This window comes from Vicia villosa, linkage group LG1 (genome assembly GCF_029867415.1).
Source record: "Vicia villosa cultivar HV-30 ecotype Madison, WI linkage group LG1, Vvil1.0, whole genome shotgun sequence".
Taxonomy (NCBI): Eukaryota; Viridiplantae; Streptophyta; class Magnoliopsida; order Fabales; family Fabaceae; genus Vicia; species Vicia villosa.
This window is the reverse complement of record NC_081180.1, coordinates 116556754-116575654: the sequence shown is the minus strand read 5'-3', so window position 1 is coordinate 116575654 and position 18901 is coordinate 116556754. Positions and strand designations below refer to the sequence as shown.

The following is an 18901-nucleotide window of genomic DNA, read 5'->3' as shown; positions in this document are numbered from 1 at the left end:
GGAGATGGGGGACAAAATTCCTCTGTAGCGGGGATCAGAAGCGGTGATGGGGAATAGATTCGAGGGTGGGGATTGGACAAAATTCTTCTTTTTCATCTATTACACTCTTAAAGTATTGCATTTGCACTCCATTTATTTAAAACTATTCAATTTCTTATCTAATTTTAAACATATTAAACTAACCTTTAAAATTTTATCTACAAAATAAGATGGAAAGTAGACTAGGGAAAAATATTGTTGAGAAAATAAATGTTAAGAATAATAGAGATACATTTAATTATTTCTAAAACAATATGATAATTCATACTTATGAATATCAAAGTTTTTTTTGTCGATTTTTGTTTTTACGAACTGGATTCCAAAAGGAATGAAAGTATTTATTTTTCTTTTTAAAATAAGAACATTATAATATATTTTTTATATAAATAAAGTATGATTGAAGTATTACATATTTATTATGTTATTCTTTTAATTTTTTAAAATTTTAAATATATTAAAATATAGATTTAAATATAAGGGTGGCAAAAATAGAATTGGACCGTCGGACATATCCTTTTTTTCATATCTTTTTGCGGGTTGAACTTAAGTTTTAGATGTACACTCCGATTATGTTCGTTAGAATTTTTTGTTGGTGCAAACATTGATAGAGCAAACATGAATTTTTGCAAATTTGAAGCTTTAAAGTGCAATGTGCCCTGTGCCGTCCAAATTTTTAGGGGAGCAAACAAACATTTTTTTTTATCTGTACTATCTCTTATGTTTGCCACACTCTATTTTTTTTTTCTTCAGATTTTCATATAACTGATCTAAGTGGAGCAGACATTCTCTATTTTCATCCCTACTTAAACATCTAAACCCTACTTTTCAAAGCTGAACTTATAAATTAAATCTAAAGAAAAATCCTATAATATAAAAATGAGAGATGAAGAGGCAATCTTGAATATCATGAATATAAATATATTAAAGTAAGAGAGATATTTATCAAAAACAAAATTAAAATTATTTTTTATTTATAGTTTTATCAAATACTATATATTCCCTTCATTATAAAACTCTCCAATAAAACTTATAATTATTAAAAAAAATTGTGATAGTAAACGTGTCTAAAATGTGTTATTTTTATACATTCACCCCATACAATTTGTTTTTTTGGTCAAGCTCATATAATTTTTTATATCATAAAAGAAAGAAAATTATATTTTTAAATGATAATCAAATAAAACACATTTAAAAATGTCTTAAATTAACGGAGAAAAAAGAAAACAGTCTTATAATTAGAAGAAAATACTATATACATGGTGCATTACCATAAATACAAATTAAAATACACTGAATAAATTTCCTTAAGTGGGAAAGACAAAAGATAACCGTCAACTCCGGGTTGAGTAGGAAAAGGAAGAAGATAACCGTCAACTCTGGGTTGAGTGGGAAAAGACAAAAGAAAACCGTCAACTTTGGGTTGAGTGAGAAAAGAAGAAATCAATTCTGGATTGAATAAAGGATAACCGTCAACTCTGGGTTGAGTGGAAAAAGGATAATCAATTCTGGATTGAACAAAGGATAACCGTCAACTCTGGGTTGAGTGGGAAAAGACAAGAGATAACCGTCAACTCTGGGTTGAGTGGGAATAATCAATTCTGGATTGAATAAAGGATGGCCGTCAACTCTGGGTTGAGTGGGAAGAAGATCAACTCTGGGTTGAATAAAAGATAACCGTCAACTCTGGGTTGAGTGGGAAAGGATAAAAGATCAACTCTGGGTCGAATAAAAGATAACCGTCAACTCTGGGTTGAGTGGGAAAGATAAAAGATAACCGTCAACTCTGGGTTGAATGAGAAAGGACAAGAGATAACCGTCAACTCTGGGTTGAGATGGAAGAAGAAAAAGATGACCGTCAACTCTGGGTTGAGTGGGAAAGGATAAAAGATAACCGTCAACTCTGGGTTGAGTGGGAAAAGAAAGAGAAGTCAATTCTGAATTGAACAAAGGGTGACCGTCAACTCTGGGTCGAGTGGAAAAAAGGATAAAGGATAACCGTCAACTCTGGGTTGAGTGGGAAAGGGAATCAATTCTGGATTGAGTAAAAGATAACCGTCAACTCTGGGTTGAGTGGGAAAAGAAACAAGATGGCCGTCAACTATGGGTTGAGTGGGAAAAGGAATCAATTCTGGATTGAGTAAAAGATAACCGTCAACTCTGGGTTGAGTGGGAAAGAAAGAAGGTAACCGTCAACTCTGGGTTGAGTGGGAAAGGAAGAAGTCAATTCTGGATTGAGTAAAGGACGACCGTCAACTCTGGGTTGAGTGGGAAAGAAGGAAGGTAACCGTCAACTCTGGGTTGAGTGGGAAAGAGGGATAATCAATTATAGATTGAACAAAGGATAACCGTCAACTCTGGGTTGAGTGGGAAAGGACAAGACATAACCGTCAACTCTGGGTTGAGAGGGAAAAGACATGAGGTAACCGTCAACTCTGGGTTGAGAGGGAAAGGCAAAGGATAACCGTCAACTCTGGGTTGAGTGGGAAGACAAATAATGACCGTCAACTCTGGGTTGAGTGGGAAGGAACAAAAGATAACCGTCAACTCTAGGTTGAGTGGGAAAAGCAAAAGATAACCGTCAACTCTGAGTTGAGTGGGAAAGAGAAAAGATAACCGTCAACTCTGTGTTGAGTGGGAAAAGGATAAAGGATGACCGTCAACTCTGGGTTGAGTGGGAAAAGGATAAAAGGTAACCGTCAACTCTGGGTTGAGTGGGAAAAATACAAAAGATAACTGTCAACTCTGGGTTGAGTGGGAAAGACAAAAGATAACCGTCAACTCTGGGTTGAGTGAGAAAGGACAAAAGATAACCGTCAACTCTGGGTTGAATGGGAAAGGAGAAAAGATAGTCGTCAACTCTGGGTTGATTAGGATAGAGAATAAAAGGTAACCGTCAACTCTGGGTTGAGTGGGGAAGGATAAAAGATAACCGTCAACTCTGGGTTGAGTGGGAAAAGACAAAAGATAACCGTCAACTCTGGGTTGAGTGGGAAAGGAGAAATCAATTCTGGATTGAACAAATGATAACTGTTAACTCTGGGTTGAGTGGGAAAAGACAAGGGATAACCGTCAACTCTGGGTTGAGTGGGAAAAGAGAAAAGATAGCCGTCAACTCTGGGTTGAGTGGGAAAAGAAACAATATGGCCGTCAACTTTGGGTTGAGTGGGAAAAGACAATTAATTCGGGGTTAAAAGATGAAAGGAAAGTCAACTCTGGGTTGAACACAAAAACATCAACTCTGAGTTGAAGAAAGATGAACATGATTGACTTTGGGAGATGACACCACAATGGTAACTCTGAGTGATCCAGTAGAATATCAATTTGAATACTTGCAGGGACCTCGTCTGATGAGTAACTTGGCTTATGCTTCATATGTGAGGCTTGATTTGTTTTATGCACTTTTGGATATGCAATGTAAAGAATTATACATGCAGTGTACTGATTGATCAGGGTTTCTACTTTGTGTGAGGAATAGATTAAGTGGAGTTCTGAACTTCGCTTGATTCAAGATAGGGTGTGTCGCACGCTCGCGAAAAATGAACAGAGTCGCCACCAATATATTTATCCCATAAGGGAAAGGAATATCAGAAAACCTCACAAAGGAAGGAACAAGGTCTCGCGACCAGAGAACAAGGTACGGGAGTCGGTTACGCGAGGGGAAGGTATTAGCACCCCTCGCGCCCATCGTACTCGATGGTATCCACCTATGTTTGTTTCTATCTAAAGGGTGTATAACTATGTCTATGTCTAAATGCGAAATGAATGCAAAATGTAGGGAAAACAAAGAATTGTACTCGCACGGGCCCTACCCCGCTGCCTACGTATCCTTTTCAGGAATCAGAGTTACCGTAGCTCGGCTCACGATTTTCTGTTTGTTTTTGTGTTTTTTAGTTGGGCGGCGTTAACGTTCGCGCTCTTGCATAAGGGGATCGCCTACGATGCGTATGAGCGGAAATAACGGTGCCCTTAAGAGAAGAAAAAGAGATTGGTTTGTGTCTTTTAGGGTAATTCCATGATGACGAGAACCCACTACAGGGCTTCGCATCACTTCCTTACTTTTGTTTTAAATCTGAACATTTATTAGTGTTTTATGTGTTTTTGGTTGGTGATTTTTAAGGGAATTTATTTGTGACTTAGATCATACCAAAAGAGTTTTGTTTTGCACATTTAGAGAACGCACATCGAGGCCTACGCCACAATCGTTTCTCTAAAGAGCGGTTAAGAAATACATCGAGGCCTCACACCTCAATCATTTCTTTTCCGCTAAGTAACAGAGATAAAAAGAAGTTCGCTTGTGAATATTTAGAGAATGCACATCGAGGCCTACGCCACAATCGTTTCTCTAAATAACGGCTAAGAAATACATCGAGGCTTCACACCTCAATCATTTCTTCTCCGCTAAGTAGGAAAGAACATACATCGAGGCCTACGCCTCAATCATTTCTTTCCTACCATGAAATAAAGCAACGGTATGATCTTCATCGATTTTTATTAAGTATTTTAAAAGTTGAAAAGAAAAAGAATGCAAACGGGAACTAAGCCTATTTCTAATCTAAGTTGTCTATACAAGGGAATTAAAATAAAAACTATGCAATTACTAATGGGAAAAAGCTATACATGGAATAGGTAAAAGTAAATCGATATATGACAAATAAGGTTGAGACCTACAACAAGTAAATGACACTCACAAACACGCATACATCCATTAATTCTATACAAAAATCGAGACCACAATTAAATTCTAAGTCGGTTAGAGAATTATTTACAAAGAGGTTTTAAGATAAAAGAAAATTCGAGATATTGTAAAGAAGAAGTTTATTAGAAGTGTCAAAACAATTAACAAAAATCCACAAAAATTATGAACATTATTTACTCATACTAAAAATATCTAAAATCATTTTTATGTATTTTTATCATTTGAATTAAAAGGATTTATAAGGCAAAAATTGAAAGAAAACAAAATTAAAATAAGAATAAAATCTAAACTGGCAGGGGGGTGCATTAGTAATCTGGAGATGAACTGAAATTGTGTTAGGGCAGGATTGGGCCTAATTACAGGGGGTGGGACCACCAAGCGAAACCAAGCCCATACTCATTGAGGCGTATATACACTAGCAGTACAGGGGTGTGACTCCAGGAAAGTAACAAGGCCCAAGTTGGCAGGGCCCATCGTTATCACTTATTAACATTCTGAGTTATCCCCTTCTTTTATTTCATTATCCTCCAAATATCAGCATGTGACTGAATTTTGTTATCTCTTCATGCATGTAGTTTGGTGTAACACGTTAAAAAGTTATAATATCAATTGGTCAACCCTACTTAAGTCGCTAGAGGACAAATTAATATCTCAGGCAATCACAATTGTCCAGCGCAACATCCAAAGATCACAAAACGCATGAGTTCGAAAAAAAATGGGATGACAATCCAATAGCAACAAGCCACGTCGCAAATGGAATCTAAACAACAACAAACTCAGATGCCGGAGCTCCTCCTCCGGTCATCTTCCTCAGCCGCGCGCATCGCCGGCGATAATGAATCAAGCCCAGAAAATGAAAAGGATACTACCGGTCCACTCGGTTTGGTACGCAGAGTTCGGATCCGCCACTAAATTTCACTAAAACTCGCTCTAACATATTAACCGAAAACATAACCGAACACAGAAGGTAAACATGAACACCGTTGATCGACTCGTCTCTATGCATTGATCGTAAATCTACTAATGAACGTAACGAAGCGAACAACAACTGCATACACGTGCATAAATCTAAAGCTTGAACCATTCAAAAAATTTGCAAGTAGTTTGAATATGCGAAGATGCAGATGACGTCACATATTTCTTTAACGTAAAGGAAACTGAACTCTTACCTGAAGCAAATCCTGAGCAAAGCCTCCGAAAAGCGTTCGTTCCTTGCTCCGGCCTCACACTCTTCAAGCTCCTTGTTGTTAACGATGAGCGATTCTGGAGAAGACGTGATCCTTCGTGAATACCGACTCGCAAGATTTTGAAAACCGAGGATTCTTTCTCAACGAAAGTGGTGATGGTTCTTCCGGATATCACCACAAAGTAGACTCAGTTTTTTTTCGTCTTTGAGACTTGTAGCATGGTGATAGAGAACACCGCGAGTGCAGAGGTAATGAGATCTTGAGACGATTGATGGTGGAGGTGGAAAGATGATGAAGATGGAGATTGGTGGTGGTTCACGGTGGTTGCACTGGAGGTATAAGAGTTTGTTATAGTTTGTAACAAACTCTCGGGGAGTGTGTGTGTGGAATGAGAGGGAATCGGAGAGAGGATAAAAGGGATATGGCTGTGAGAAAAATGGAAGGAATGAGTGTGTCTCCCGATTTGTGAAGGGCTTTTAACTTATATAGTGGTGGTTGCATGGGTGTTATGGTGGTTTTGCATATAGAGTAGCATTCCTCTCACAAACTTAATAAACAAGGGTTGTTCAATTATGGTAAGCTTTTGGTGAGCCTTTCACATGAGCAGCATGTGCAAGGGATTTTATGGAAAAGATATGCGTGCCCTTGCAGTAGTGGATGCTCTTCTTTTTTCTAATGCCTTGCACCAAGAACACTTCATGTAGCTCTCTTTGCACACACATAATTCCCAATGTACTTCACCGTTTGAATCAGACTTTGGCTCGATGCGAAGAGGGGATAGAGTATGGAAGGATTGGTGTTGGAAGTTTGTTAGAATGAAGGCTGGAGGTCACTCAAAATTTGCAATAAAAACACCATGTCCCACCTGTTTGGCTTACACGCACCTGGCCTGGGTTGAGGCTCACGTTCTTGGCAGAAGCGAGATTGGGTCGAGGCCTGACTTTGGGGTTTCCTAACTTGTCCATCATTTGTCCAAGTGATGTAATCCATGGCTCGTTGGAAGGAGGACGTAGCAAGGAGGATTTTGATACCAAGATTATTTAACATGGAGATTTGTGGAGAATAATAATTGGACTCAAAGCTGACCCACCACGTGTTTGTGGAAATGACACACGCGTGCCCTAGAACTTGGCTCAACTTGCCATGCAATGGTGACTTGATGAAGGCATGACTTTGAGGCTTCATAAATGGTTCAACACACACTCAATTTGCTTCATTCTTGTTTCATTGGGTAGAAGGCATAGAAAAGAGTAGATTCACACCAAAATTCTTTTCAAAGCACACTTGTATATCTCTGAAATCAATCTCAAAGTAAGCACACCACCTGTTCGATGAAACGTGTCACGTTGCCCAGAATTTTGTCTTGCAATTTGACTTGTATTCCAATGAAAATGTTCAACTTTGATCTTGAATAACTTTTGATCCGATCTTCAAATGGAAAAGAGGTCAACTACAAAATTGTTCACCTCCATGATTTGAACAATATTGATGTTTGACTTTCTTTGAAATAAATCCTCTAGACACGTGTAATCTAGGCTCGAAGTTGACTGCTCATCAAGATTTAAAGTTCCAAAAAATTTTCTAAGTGTTGGAAGCTTGTCTTTTTGCTATTTTGGCAACTTTTTATCAAACTCCCGATTTTATCCATTCTTCGAATTTTCTTGCCCGATTTTCCACCAAAAGTCGACATTTGAATAATTCTTCTGATTTTGACCCAAAAGTCAACTGTTCTGATTTTTCCGACTATTGATGAAATTCCCGATTAAATCTCTTCCAGTCAACTCCAGTCAAACAAACGCATCCACACAGTCGGTATGAGAAGCTTTTCCGACATAGAAACCGTTCCTGATTAAATGTTGACCAAAAAGTCAACTGGTTGACTTTGGTCAAAGAAACCCTGATTTAAAGAACCGGATGGTTTGCAAGCCAGTATCCTTCAACCAATGCCTTGACTTGAGACAGAGAGAAACCCTAACCCAGGAGGGCTTCCTTGAACATGGAACTACATGGTTACACCTCAGTCCTCTTGTTCTTTGATCAAACTTCTTTGTAATAGAGCTTTTTCTTGCTAGCCTTTGAATAGTACCAATGATATGAATGCATGGATGTGAGTTATGACCTAAGTGATGTATGTACATGAATGCAAAGCCTAAGCCAGTTAGAAGTTAAAGGGTAGGAAAAATTTGGGGTATGACAGGGTGGATGCCCCTGCTTTATTGATGATTGAATTATTGAGGGAGATATGACAATGAGAATGCAATGACATGTGTGATGAATGTATGAATGGGATAATTGTTTCCAAGATATAAGTGGATGGAGGATGCCTTTGTGGAAAGGTCATAGCTTGAAGGATAGAATTTGTGGAGGTGAGGTGTTTGGCTCGACTCCTCAACACCTATCTCGATATCTGACACTTGATCGAAGATGAAGAGATGAATTGTGGCTAACTTGCCCCAGCTTGTATGATCTCTCGAGGTAGAACTTTGATAATGCTTGAATCATGGGGATTTGCAATGGTATGCCCCAGTGTTGATCATGGGATGATTGAATGCCCCAGATTGAAAGGAACTCTTCCACTTAATGGATTCTTTGGATATTTGCTCAGCGGATGACCAACCTTTGCCTTTGTAAGACTACTCGATGGAATTTCAATGTTGAATTTTCCTTGGTATCAAGTACTTACTTTCAGGTTAGAGACAATTCTGTTTTGAAAAAGATAACGAGAATGCAATGCACATGTTAATCTCAAAGAAAAGTTTTATTTGTCAAAACATTTACTGATACTAACACAAGTGACACAGCAACATTAGGAGTCAGTTTGACATGATTTTACAGTTTGTATGCTTTCGGAACGAACCCTGCTTCAATTAGGACTTTTGAGGGTTGTAACGTGGTCGGGTTCACGGTTTAAGAAACAAAGGATAAAGGCTCAAGTTTTACTTAACCCACCCCTTCTTCGTGATGTTCTCCAGTCCTACGTTCAGCTAGTTCGACACGAGCATTTGCCTTTCAGGAAGGATTGTGATGGATGACGATCCTTTATGGCTTTGATGGAGGTGGCAGTCACCCTTTGGTGCTTTCGTTGATGATTATAACAACTTGTCCCTTGGAGGATTTTTGTTCTTGTTCTTTTGCTTTCCCTAACTTTTTCCTGGACAAAAAGTTTCTCTTGATTTTGGTTTTCGTTGTCCAGCGGGATATGCCCTAATTTTTTGCCTAAGTCATTTGCTTCAAAGCTTTTTTTTGACTTAGCGGGCTATTGTTTCTTTCTTTTTGATCATGATTCAATACTTTCTTTTCATTCCTTTTTTTTTGCCTCGATCGGGAACAAGTTGTATGATTTTTGTGATTGACTTGAAGAAAAGGTTGTGACTGCCTTCTTCTTAGTGAATGAGAAACATCCATTGTGGATAGTGCTCTTCTTCTTTTGTTGTGAGAGATGGAATATGGTGGATCCTCCGATGGAATACCTGAAAGTTGAGCGCTCGGTTGCACTAGCTGAAGACTACCCTGCCCCTGGTTAAAATTGAGGTTTTGTATTATTATTATTTTTTTGAAAAGAAACTACTACTCCTTAGGCTCAAAGGGGTTGACGAAGGTTTCACTCCCTTATAACTCCGGTGTTTAGGAATTGAAACAATGCCTGTACATCGTCAGCAGGATCTTATTCCAAAAGCATAACGTTAGTAGTTCATGTATTTTTGATTTTCATCATTCTCCCTTTTTTAGTTGCTTAAGACAAATGAGTTGAATATCAATGAACATAATGACAAAGATGAAATGATTTGAGAAAAACATGTATATTGCATTATTTTTATTTATTCAAACAGAATGAGTTTCTTACAATGAATAGTACTTGATAACAACAAAAGTAATACAATTGAAAGTGCTTGAGAAATCTAAACAATGGCAAGATTGGCCTTATTCTGATGCAAATGAAATGTTCTCTGAGAAACACAAATTCTTTAGGCTCCATTGGTAGAAGGTGCTCCCCTAAGGAGGCGTGGGGGTTCTTTGATAGTAGCTTGATCTTGTTTATAATCCCCCATGAATCTTTGTTTGTGACCTTTTGTCAGCCATTGGCGTCGAGGAATCGTCTTGATCTGATGAAGAGGTAGGAGGTAAGAGTCTTGGTAACCATGGATGCATATGCATGGATGCAAAATGTTAATGAAGATGCAAATGTATCATAAATCAGGATCAAGGATCAAAGCCTCTTGGATAACAACTTCTCACGGTCAATAAGATATGGTCGAACCCTCCAGGTTCAGAGGTTCGACGTGGCTTTCTGGATAAATAGCTTGTGCATAAGTCAAATAAGGTCGAACCTTACAGATTCAGAGGTTCGACGTTGATTCTGATAGATAACTGATGTAGAACTTCTGTATAAGTCAAATGTCCCAGGATCAAAGGTTCGACGCCTTTTATTAAATAGCAGAAATCCGGGTATGATGAAGGTCAAGTTTCCTGTCCCATCCCAATCTCACGGGTATGTAGTCTAGACACGGACAAGTGGTCCCTAATGGTCACCAGGGTCTACAGTTCCCATGGGGTACAAAGTGTTTGAGGCAACAAGCGTGCCAGACACGGTGTTCCATGAAAGAACCTCGCCCAGTTGTGGTACCCCCATGTCAAGCTCGATCATAGCAAGCGCTACGGGAGTCAACATGAGCATCCACGCTAATCCTATGTGTCACTGGCCTGGGTAGTGGGCCTTTTACCTCACAAAACCCCCCACCTGCAAAGACAAACAGAAAAATATGTGGCCCCCACGGGGGCCCATAATATAGTCCAGAATGCGAGAAAATAAATATGATATGCAAGCATAAAGTAAACAATGCAAAACATAAACAATATATAAGCACACCCAAAAAACAAACAACAAACAAAGGCTAGGATCGACTCGCTAAGTACGGACCCGCAATAGGTCTGACGTCCCCAGCAGAGTCGCCAGCTGTCGCACGCTCGCGAAAATAGACAGAGTCGCCACCAATATATTTATCCCAAAGAGGGAGAGGAATATCAGAAAACCTAGGATGAATAAGAACGAGGTCTTTCGACCAGAGATAGGGTACGGGAGTCGGTTACGCAAGGGGAAGGTGCTAGCACCCCTCACGCCCATCGTACTCGATGGTATCCACCTATGTTTGTTGCTATCTAAAGGGTGTATAAATCTAAAGCTTAAATACTAAGGGAATGCATGCAAATGAAAGAAAAGAAAATACGGGGAAAAAAGGTTTATAAATAGTTGTGCTCGCTTAGGCCCCGCGACCTAATGCCTAGGTATCCTTTTCAGGAATCAGAGCGCCGTAGTTCGGGTGCGAGTTCTGGCATCAAGTGGTTCTGTCCCCCTCCCGATCGCAGTTGCGGGGGATCGAACCGTGGTTCGACCTACCAAGTCCAGCGCCAATCACCACTGGACCAACTAACGATTGGTTAATTTTGTTTCTTCTATTTTATTACAAATTAAAATATATTGAATTTAAATTTATGTTTGGTTTCACGTTTGAGATATTTAAAATTGTTTTTGAAGTATTTGGTTGATCTCAAGCAGAATTGATTATGCTTTCTAGAATTAATTTTACATGAAGTTATGATTTGTAGCTTTTGATCAAACGTGATTTTTACACTAAAATTTATTGTTCAACTCACTTTTGCAAGAATTTCTTCAAACATAAAGTACTTTACATTTAACATACTTTTATCCGAAGTCAATTTTACATAATTAATTAACTCAAAATAAATTTTTGTCACCACAGAACCAAATAGACGAGTTATGCACATATTCTAGGAAAATTCTTAGTGGACACATACCTAAGAAATTGTTTTACACACAATCAATTACATAATTTTAATTAATTAAAAAATAAATACTGATTTTTCTCTCGTTCATAATCTCAACCACCCCACAAATTCAATTAAAAACAAAATTAAAATTAAAATAAATTTAAAAAATATTATTTCTTATTGGTTGTTCCATTGGTTGTTCCATGAGGATTTAGGTTCGTGCCATACTCTAAACCAAAAAGTAAAAAGTTGAGTACAACTTCCAACAAGACCGCTGCGTCGCGTACCCTGATCGACTACTCCATTTCTCTCCGGCGTCTCTATCGCCATCCACCACCGTAATCAAACAATGGCGTTGTACGTGCTCTCGCGTCGTTTATCAAGTAGATCAACCTCAACGACACTCCTCTCCTTGCGTTTTACTTCGCTCTACTCATCCTCTTCATTCAGGGAAGAACGAGATACCTTTGGACCCATTCAAGTTCCCTCCGACAAGTTTGTTAATCTTTCTCCTTCTTCTTCTTCTTCTTCTTCTTCTTCTTCTTCTTCTTCTTCTTCCATTTCGATCCTGATTTTCATTCATTCATCTGATTTTGTTTATGTTTCGTTAGATTATGGGGAGCACAGACTCAGAGATCTTTGCAGAATTTCGATATCGGCGGTTCCCGTGAACGCATGCCTGAACCAATTGTTCGTGCGTTCGGCATCTTGAAAAAATGTGCCGCTAAGGTTTAATTTCAAATCATTGGTTATTCTTTTAGCTGTGTTTAGTTTTTTATATTGAAAATTGTGTTATTGTATGGATTTAATAGGTGAATTGGTGTTGTGATGTGATGTAGGTTAACATGGAGTATGGTCTTGATCCTACCATTGGGAAAGCTATCATGCAGGCGGCGCAAGAGGTTGCTGAGGGGAAGCTAAATGATCATTTTCCACTTGTTGTTTGGCAAACTGGCAGTGGCACTCAGAGTAACATGAATGCTAATGAGGTTATTTTGAAGCTAAATTCTGAGTTTGATTTTTTTAATTTGGCTTATTTGATGATATAAGTACACGTGAAAGTCTTTGGAAGGGTTAATGAAAATGTTTTACGGGTTTTTTTTGTTGGTTGGTGGGTTGATCCGGGTTTATCTATTGGAATGAGAACTATGAGACTAGTTGGTAGAGCTTGTACAAACAACTTACGACATGTTCGTAAGCTGTTTGCAGCTTATTTTTACAAGTTTTTAGAATAGCTTATGAAAACAACATATAGCTTATATGAGTACAGTTTGGATTTATTTAATCTTTTTGTTAGAGTTTATACATAAGCACTTGTATAGTAATGGCTTATACTATAAGTGTTTAGTTAAGTTGTCGATCCAAACAGGGTCTATATCATGTTTGTATGTTGCTTTTGCTCATTTTAATTAGTCTTGTACGATAGCTTGTGAAAACAGTGTGCAACTTTTATGATTATAAAAATAATTTATAGATATGCACTTAGTATATGATGATTGTTTATTTTATGATTGTTTATTTAAACTATTTTTCCAAATTGTACTCTCAGTACTACTGTATGCTGTACCGATCCTAAAGGTCTTGTTATGCAAAATATTATGCATCGTGCTTAAGGATCTTAGTTTTGTAGACTTTTTAGATAACTGTGTCAAAGAATTGAGAATCTATTTAGTTTTTCCCAGTTTCTGTTTTGTTTGGGCAGTGAGGGTTATTTGACTTACATAAACCTTCCATCTATTTGATCACTAACTCATTGACCTATTATGAAATAAGAAAGTTTGTGTTTGAACTATTTTTCAGGTTATTGCAAACAGAGCATCAGAGATTCTGGGCCATAAGCGTGGTGAGAAGTTTGTGCACCCAAATGACCATGTCAATAGATCTCAATCTTCGAATGATACATTTCCAACGGTAAGTTTTTTGTATATCTTGAGCAATTTCATCTACAGAAATTTCTTATTAATCTCTCTGTGTTGTGCAATTCCTTGTAAACTGTTTCGTATTTCTGTAATATGCGTTTGTTTCCCTCTTTCCAGGTGATGCACATTGCTGCGGGACTGGAATTGAACTCAAGACTAATCCCCAGCTTGAAAACATTACATTCTACACTTAACGCAAAGGTTTGAATTCTAGTTCATATGTTAAGACAAGTTATAACTTATAATGCGTATAGAAAACTGAACCAAACCTTCTCCCCCGTCATCTTACATTGCTGTGATCCTAAGTATGGGTATGGCAGTTACAATTTAGCAATTTTTGTGCGTGTGGCTGCATGAGGGTATAAGACTTTTGACACGGCAATGGGGGACTCTATGAATGTCTATAGATGATTGTGAAAGTGGAGGGGCTCTATGAATGTCTAGTTTCTATAGATAATCGAGGCAGTGGAGGGGCTCTATGAGTCTAATGTTAAATTATTTCTGTAGTTTGTTGAATTATTTATGTACCACAATTAACCAAACAATTTCAAACTAAGAAAACTGTATTTAATGTTCCAGTTTATTTCAGTGTTTTTAAGTTTTCTTATTAGTTCAGCACAGCTCACCCCACTATTGTTAAATCAAGTGCCATCTTGGTTAGACGTGAACCTTAGTAGTTTACAAACCCGACACACTTCTTTCATAGTACCGCAAAAATCTTAATATAAATGTGAAAATCATGGCAGGTTAACATGTTGTTCACCTTACCTGTTTTTGTTATGGCTCTGGCCATATTAGGGATCCAATGTGATATTGTTCATACTTGTCCATACTGGTCTCCCTTGGTTGAATCCTGGCATGATAAACAAAATGATAGTCTGTTACTTCTTGTTTTGGTCTATCATGTATGCAGTTTCCATTTCCAAATAATATATTGTGACAGGAAACATCTTAGAGACCTTTTAACTTTCATAAAATCTTTCTATCTCTTAGCCTCTAAGCTGGAACTTTATAAACTGGAGACACTTGTGTTGTAATTGGTTTATTTTTAATGCCATTTATCACTGTTTGCTATATCAGTATTAACTCTCTGCTTTTGTTTTTAAAAAAACCATTTTACCAGTCAACTGAGTTCAAAGATATTGTTAAGATTGGACGCACTCATACTCAAGATGCTACACCTTTGACTCTCGGACAGGAGTTTAGTGGGTATACTACACAAGTAAGCCTGCTTTTATTTGGTTATGATGACATGTATTTTGTTTAACATTAGTATGCTTTGTAAATTCATGACAATTTATAGGGAGTTGTTTCTGATAAATTTTTCATATATTGACAGGTGAAGTATAGTATTGATCGTGTGATTAGCAGTTTGCCACGCATGTATCAGGTTTGATACTCAAACACAAATGTTAAATGCTTGTTCTTCACATGTATTCTTCCAGAGTTCTGACTGAGTAGTTGTTACTTGAGCAGCTCGCCCAGGGTGGTACGGCTGTAGGAACTGGATTGAATACAAAGAAGGGGTATGCATGCTTCCTGATGGCTAAGCGCTTGTTCTTCTTATATTTCCTATTGTTTTATATTTGTATATTCTTATTTGAAAGCTACCAAAACGAATGTTATAGCTTCTTTCTTTTCATTCCTTTTGGCATATTATATTTGATATGAGCTTTTTTTCGAGCACTTGTTTCTTACTATCATCAAATACCTAAAAGTAATGGACTTTACCAGAACAGATGTGCATGTGCATTTTGCATGATTGGATTTAAATTATTATGGATGTGATTGTTAGAAATTAGACTAAATTTTAGCTGAAGATCTTATGGATATGCTATGAGTTTAATTTATCACGAAAATAGAGACACTAGGCCGGCCAGTTTAAGCTGAGGAAAACATTTGTGGTTTAACTAAAAGAAATAAATTTGGTTAAACAGTGATAATTTGCTGGATGATATTCAGGTTTGATGTTAAGATAGCATCTGCAGTAGCTGAGGAAACACATCTGCCATTTGTAACAGCAGAAAATAAGTTTGAGGCCCTGGTAAGTTGCTAAAAAAAATTATTTTCCTTGTCTTTAATTTTTCTCATGCTATTTTTCATTGCACTAGCATTTTTCACAAATCTTGGCGTTTAGCATCACATGCAGAGAAACATTGGCTTGCAGTGTGCTCATATTCTCCTTTTGCAGGCTGCCCATGATGCTTTTGTTGAAACTAGTGGAGCCCTTAACACAGTTGCAGCTTCTTTAATGAAGATTGCTAATGATATACGGTTATTAGGAAGGTAGAATGCTAGAAATCTGACCGACAAATTGCTTTTATATGATTGTATGCACGTTTTTGCGTAGTAATCTGTTCTTTCATGGGTCTTATTAATTTTATCCTATTGTAGTGGTCCTCGTTGCGGCCTTGGTGAACTCATTCTTCCTGAAAACGAACCAGGAAGCAGTATTATGCCTGTAAGATCCTCATGCTTACTGAATATACATTTGTCACAAAACACTTTTTTTTTTTATTGTTACTGCCTATAGCATATTATTTTGCTAGCCTTGGAATTGAGATTTGATTCTATGCCACAACCTTATTCTGTTTCAGGGGAAGGTTAACCCTACCCAGTGTGAGGCTTTGACTATGGTCTGTGCACAGGTAGTCATCAATTCACTCTTAATTTCATTAAAATACTTGTGTTGTGAGTTTTGACTTGTGGAGTATTGATTACCAGACAGTTTATAGGACTTGTAGTAAAGTGTCACAATTTTAATTATACGGTGACTAACATAATGCAGAAAAAGATGGGTTGTGACGCATAAAGTATTGGGCTATTGGCAGTTTACACTTTACAGTTTCACTAAGAAAAACTGAAAGAAACAGGACAAGTTGGCAAGCTTGTGTGAGAGAGCCAGTTATGTTAGTTAGGTGGTTGAAGTTTGTTAGAAGAAAGAGTGTGTCGCTAGTAATATCGGGAGGGAAGTGCTAAGCTGAAGAGGGGGTGAAGAGTTTTTAGCATAAGGCTGCGTATGCAAGGGGGGAATAGTCTCGTTGTTAGAGCTTTGATATCTGGAAGTCACTGTTGAAGTTCCTTGAGTGTTGAATAATCGTTATTGGTGCTCTTTTATTATAAATTTCTGAATAGATATTATGATCCATGTGTTTCAGGTCATGGGAAACCATGTTGCAATCACAGTGGGAGGGTCAAATGGTCATTTTGAGCTCAATGTATACAAGCCAGTGATTGCCAGTTGTCTCCTGCATGTATGTTTCCTATCCTTTGTCTTGCTATTATGTTATTTCTAGTTTATACATCACGAAAACGAGGAACTTTTGGGTAGCTTTAAATATGCTTAAATATGTTACCTAATTCTAGGTTGGTAAAAAGCTTAGTGTATATCTCTTAGTAGTTAGTATAGAAAGAAAAACTGTTGATGCAGCACTAAGCTTAGGGCATTGAAGCATAGGTTAAATTCTATAATTCCCCTCAGGGCTCAGGCAGTTTGGCTGACATATTTTTCAGATGCAAGTAAGATACACTTGGTTAGAATGTTAAACAAACTCTTTGCTATGTTGGTAAAGTATAAAATGGGAAGGAACAATACTTCAGATATGTTATGTTTGTTTAAGCTGCTTATGTTATGTGTCTTTGTGATGACATGGTTATATTATGATATGGTAATGCCCCAAAAAAGAAGATAAATCTAGGGTGTGTGAACGAACGGGCACCTGTTGGCTTTTGTTTTGATTCCGAATTATGAAAAATGGAATACCTTAAAGATGTACTTAAATAGTCACAATATTTATTTTGATTCTGTAGTCAGTGAGACTGCTTGGAGATTCATCTGCTTCCTTTGAAAAGAATTGTGTAAGAGGTATTGAAGCTAATAGAGAAAGAATTTCAAAGTTATTGCATGAGGTGAGTTAATGACTTATTTGAATTTTGAAACAAATTTCCTGTATCAAATCTCCAAACCCGTATCTAATGTATGCTGTTGTTTCACTTTTCATTCACCTTTCAGTCACTAATGTTGGTCACATCCTTGAACCCGGTAAGTTTCTTCCTGCCTTATCCCAGTCACTTACTAAATTTCCCATAGGTTTGGAACTGAATTTAATTTGTCTGTTTCAGAAAATTGGTTATGACAAAGCAGCTGCAGTTGCTAAGACAGCCCACAAAGAGGGTTCTACACTTAAGGTAATGATGCCTTGTTATTCTTATTTTTCTGTTTGTCTTCAGTATTTTGACCTCTCAATGAATATTTAAAAGAAATTGACATTAGTTCTTAACAAATTTTATTTTATAAGCATTTACTCCTGCAAGTACCATTTCAACTCTTATATTGATCGGAGTGTGTTATTGACTGTAGTATTGTTTGTATGGATGAATTTATTCCTATTAATGATTTCTAAATGCTATTCTAACAAGTTTTCTGAAATATTGAAATGGAAATGATTGTTTAGGAAGCTGCATTGAAGCTTGGAGTACTGAGCTCTGAAGATTTCGACAAACTTGTGGTGCCTGAAAAAATGATTGGCCCAACTGATTAATTAGCATATGTTGTTCTGTTTTAATAATTATTACTTGGCTCCTCATCAGCTAGGTTGGATTAATATTTTTGAAGCATATCCATTGAATGAAATGGGAAATGGTAATCAGAATAACCAATGATTTTGACTTTTCTTAGTTGACATTCTTGAGGAAAGAGATCCTCCAAATTTGTTACGAGACAAGAAATAAAGGAAAAATTTTGTTTACTGTCTTTGAACTATATTTCCTTTTGTTTTTCTTTTCTCTGAACTGAAGTATTTGAGTTGTTTGTGATAAAGAGTGAAATCTGAGGCCAAAAAAAAAGGGTGTGTAACTAGTAAGAATAGACTATAGAGAACTCAATTTCTGAAGTTCGAGTTTGACATGTAGAACTAATGCACATAGTATTTGTTTGAGTACAAAATTAAGAGAAAATAATACTGCATTAAAGCTATAAAATGTCATTTGTTTTATTTCTCTTTAAAACAAGAACTAATTTGTTAGTAAATCTTGGCTCAAATGAAAAAAGTTGATATTGATATGTTGGATGTCATTATCTCACGGCTGTGTGATTACCTTGTGATTATTACTAATTTGTTTACGAATAAAAGAAACGACATCTAATTTAAATCAAATACCATATAATTCAGCAGAGGAGCTTTAAAATGGCAGTAGTCTGGACAATAGACAATGTTTAGTGAATTCTGATAGAAAGTGATACAGCAGAAAGAATATGTCTCCCTAGAAGGTAA

At 37.2% G+C, this 18901-nt stretch overlaps 1 protein-coding gene across 1 annotated transcript; it reads left to right on the top strand.

Moving 5' to 3' along the window:
• The first annotated feature begins 11925 nt into the window (after window positions 1-11925).
• On the top strand, window positions 11926-18376 carry LOC131643943 (fumarate hydratase 1, mitochondrial). The gene is made up of 17 exons (XM_058914315.1): window positions 11926-12204; window positions 12321-12438; window positions 12549-12698; window positions 13510-13620; window positions 13746-13829; window positions 14752-14850; window positions 14968-15018; window positions 15105-15154; window positions 15591-15672; window positions 15820-15914; window positions 16023-16089; window positions 16226-16276; window positions 16787-16882; window positions 17439-17537; window positions 17641-17670; window positions 17751-17816; window positions 18083-18376. The coding sequence occupies exons 1-17, from the start codon at window positions 12059-12061 to the stop codon at window positions 18167-18169; spliced, it is 1482 nt and encodes a 493-aa protein (XP_058770298.1). The 5' UTR covers window positions 11926-12058; the 3' UTR covers window positions 18170-18376.
• The last annotated feature ends 525 nt before the right edge of the window (window positions 18377-18901 follow it).